Raw genomic sequence first — 4037 nt, forward strand, 5'->3', positions numbered from 1 at the left:
ACCGCCCAGCACCCTCGTTCTCGCCCCACAGTAACGGGCTCACGCTCAGGGGGAGGCATTTAGAACGTGTCGCCCCAAATCGTCTCCTTAAATAGAAACGCTTTCATGTCTAGCTCAGGGCGCGGAGCCCAGAGTGGGATCCAGGCCCCAGGCCCTCTGAACGCTCCGTGTACGGGACACGAACACCAAAATGAACGTCCGCCCCTCTCCTCTCACACGCGAGGGTTCAGCGAATATCTGAACACGGTGATGCCCACCGGACTCGCCCCGTAAACGTCTCTGAGGAAACAGCTCCAGGCTCAGCCTCCTGTGAACATCACGGACCGGTTACCGGAGGCCGACAGACAGTGAAATGCCACAACGGCTCCTGCTGCCTCCCTGACGACTTACACGGAAGTAAAGCCCGCACAATGCTTTCTAAGGCAGTGTCATGGACCTAACTGACGTTCACGCGACAGAAAATCAAAACGGTTTTCTGTTCACTACTCAGTTCACCCAAAACGTCCATTACCCAAACCTATGTCACGTGGCTCATCAGCTTCAGGGAGTTCTTCACGGCTCTCGGGGCGAGTCCAAGATGGGGGGTCTCCTCTGGGGGGAGTGTCTGTTCTGCGGAAGGAGACACGTGCCGACGAGCGAAACCACACTCGGCCCGGCCGCGTCGTTAATGCCGGAGGAAGCCTGGGGCGCAGACACACGGGGGGTGGCGTGGGTTCGCGGCGTCACAACGGGAAAGGCCCTTTGACGACATGAGTCCAGGGGGGCTCTGGGTGAGGACTCGCAGCTGTCAGCACCCTGCCCACCGCTCGGAGGGACAGCCCGATGAGCCCAACGCAGGACCCAGGGCAGGTGGCGACAGCAAGAGTCAGAACGGACGACGAGACGGGAACACGGCTTCGACCGAGAAAGGGGCACCCAGCCCGGTCCCCACAGCAGGAGGCCAGTCCCATTGCCCCGCGCTCCGCGCTGTGGGTGCTCACGCAGAGGAACCCCCGTTCTCCGTCACTGACGGCAAAGCCCCGCACAGGCACGGCGCGAGAAACGGGAGCTCCCCGGACAACAGGCCACGCCGTCTGAAGATGTTTCATTAAAACAGCACTTTGATCAGAAGGGACTGAGCCCGGCCGGCGTGGCTCAGGGGTTGAGCATCGACCTAGGAACCAGGAGGTCAGGATTCATTCCCGGTCGGGGCACAGGCCTGGGTTGTGGGCTCGATCCCCAGTGGGGGACCTGCAGGAGGCAGCAGATCCATGGTTCTCTCTCATCATTGTTCCTCTCTCTCTCTCCCTCTCCTGTCCTCTCTGAAATCAATAAAAATAGGTATAAAAATAAAATAAAACACGTTTCTCCTGCAGCGTCCCTGTCCCCTCCCCTCACAGCTGGCATTTTTCAGAGAGAGCTCAGCCCGGGGCGCGTGGGCAGGTTTCACACCAGGTCCGTCTGGTACGGGGTGACGCTCGGCCGAGAGGCGCACGCGAAACGCACGAAACCGGGCTCAGAAGGAAACAGGCCCCCGACCCCGACAGGAGAGCCCGCCCCGGGTGACGGCTCGTGTTCAGAAAGAGCGAGAACCCCGGGCTCCCCCGCAGCCGGGAGGGCGACTCACCCACGACGTCGAGGTGGTAGGTGTGGTTGATGGAGCCGCACTCGTTCTCCACCACGCAGGTGTAGTTGCCTTTGTCGGACGGGACCACGCTCTCCATGATCAGGCTCCAGTGCTGGCTGCGCACCTGCAAGGCCAGAGCAGAGGCGGTCAGTCAGCCGCGGCCTCGGCACAGAGCGCCGGCACGGGGTTCTTGATTTAAATTGTCGGGGGGAGGGGGCGGGTTGAGAAAGGTCAGGATGTCCTGAAGCTGCCCGGCCGGCCTGGCTCAGGGGCTGAGCGTCCACCGAGGAACCAGGCGGTCAGGGTTCGATTCCGGTCAGGGCACAGGCCCGGTTGTGGGCTCCATCCCCAGTGCGGGGCGTGCGGGAGGCAGCCGGCCCATGATCCTCTCTCATCATGGATGTTTCTCTCTCTCCCTCTCCCTTCCTCCCTGGAATCAGTAAAAATGTATTAAACAAAAGAAAAAGCATCTCCTGAACCCTAACTGCCCTCACGCGAGCACGCAGACGGTGACCAACGGGAACAACGGTCACAGTGGTGAATGGTGAGCAGCGAACACGTGTGTTTGGACGCCCAGGCGTGTGGGCGTGAGTCACTGACACAGGTCCGAGGGCTCCCCGAGTCGGGGCCCTGAGCGCCACCTGCAGTGCCCGTGCCCAGGGACAGTGCACCCCCAGCTGGCCCACCCGCTCGGCCCCAGGGCACCCAGGACCGTCCAGGGCCCCCCGAGCCACCTGCACACCAGGCACGGCCCTGAGCCCCGCCCTTCCCCCAGGAGGCCACACGCAGGCCCTGGCTCTGCGTCTGCAGCCTCTGGTTCGAGCACCTCCCATTTCCCCCACGGCCCCCAACGGGGTCTGGAAGCCTCCAGAACGTTCCGCTCTCCTCGCTGGCGGGAGCTGAAGAGATGCTCCTGCTCCTGAGAAACAGACGCAGAATCCGAACCCGGAGCCGGAGCCGTGGCGCCCGAGGCACTGGCAGTGCACTCCCCAAGGGCCTCAGAGATGACACACACAGGAAGCACGTCGCCACGCTCCTGCCCACAGGCGTCCATGCGCAAACAGACTGCTCCCTGCTGCTCCCCCCGCTTTCACACACGTGAACAGACTCATGTGAACAGACTCCCGAGGACCCAGCACACCCCCACGTCAGGCTCCAGCACGTCTCTCCCTCCCACATCGTCTCTCCCTCCCATGCTGCACGTGCTGACGCCGAGGTCAAAAGGAAGATCCGCTCACCACCAAGTCTTAGGAAGGACCATGGGCTGAAGGCTGGACTCTGTTTCTTTTTTTTTCAAATAGACTCTCATTGATTCAGAGAGGAAGGGAGAGGGAGAGGGAGACGGAAGCATCAATGAGAGCGAATCATTGACCGGCTGCCTCCTGCACACCCCCTACTGGGATGGAGCCCGCAACCCGGGCCTGTGCCCTTGACCAAAATCGAACCCGGACCTGTCAGTCTGCAGACCCACACGCTATCCACTGAGCCAAACTGGCGAGGGTTTTGTTTGTTTTTTCTCTTTTAATAACAGTTTTACTGAAATATAAATTAACGCACCACATGACTCAGCCATTGAAGTTGTACAATTCAATGAGTCTTGGTATGTTATTATTTTTTAAAACTACGGTAACTATATATAACAAAATTTACTACTTTAACCATCCGTTCGAAATTTTAAAATTATCTTTTAATCTTTCTTGTTGAAAGGGTTACAGTGTCCCCTTCCCCCACTGACCCCTTATAGCTGCCCCCATAGCCCTACTGCCTGGCCCCATGGGCTTTTGTGCACACAAGGTCTGGGGTTGATCTCTCCCCACCCACCCTCCTCCGCCCTCTCGCTGCCGTTCCGCAGTCCGTTCGCTGCATCCATGTCTCTGGATCTACTTTTGTTCATCAGTTTATGTTGTTCATTAGATTCCACATGTGAGTGAGATCCTGGGACACTTGTCTCTCTCTCACTGGCTTATTTCACTCAGCACCATGCTCCCCAGGTCCCTGCAGGCTGCCCCCAAGGGTAAGGGATCCTCCTCTTCGCAGCTGCATAGCATTCCATGGTGTGACTGTCCCACAGCCCTTAACCACGCGTCTGCTGACGGGCACTCAGCTGTTTCCAGATCTCAGCCCTTGTAAATGGTGCTGCGATGAGCATGGGGCGCACATGTTCGTTCTGATGGGGTTTCAGATTCCAGGATATCGTCCCAGAAGGGGGATCGCTGGGTCGGAGGGCAATGCCACATTCCATTTTCTGAGGAAACGCCGTGCTGTTTCCCAGTGGCTGGCAGCCTGCGTCCCCCCCAGCAGCGCACGGCACGAGGGTCCCCTTCTCCCCGCATCCTCACTGAAGGCTGGGCTCTTCTCCACAAAACCACCAGCAACGCACACAGACGGGGTCCGAGCCGCCGGTCAAAGAGCCCCGCCCCTGCCTGACCGA

At 59.5% G+C, this 4037-nt stretch overlaps 1 protein-coding gene across 1 annotated transcript in view; it reads right to left on the minus strand.

Annotated features, from left to right (window-relative positions):
* The window catches only part of FGFR2 (fibroblast growth factor receptor 2), a 118100-nt gene that overhangs the window by 55222 nt on the left and 58841 nt on the right, over positions 1 to 4037 (minus strand). Inside the window, exon 6 of the mRNA XM_015560158.1 lies at positions 1607 to 1730. Within this exon, the coding sequence (XP_015415644.1) occupies positions 1607 to 1730 (124 nt within the window). The remainder of the gene's footprint in view (positions 1 to 1606; positions 1731 to 4037) is intronic.

Source organism: Myotis davidii, unplaced genomic scaffold, assembly GCF_000327345.1.
Source record: "Myotis davidii unplaced genomic scaffold, ASM32734v1 scaffold1055, whole genome shotgun sequence".
NCBI classification, from domain to species: Eukaryota; Metazoa; Chordata; class Mammalia; order Chiroptera; family Vespertilionidae; genus Myotis; species Myotis davidii.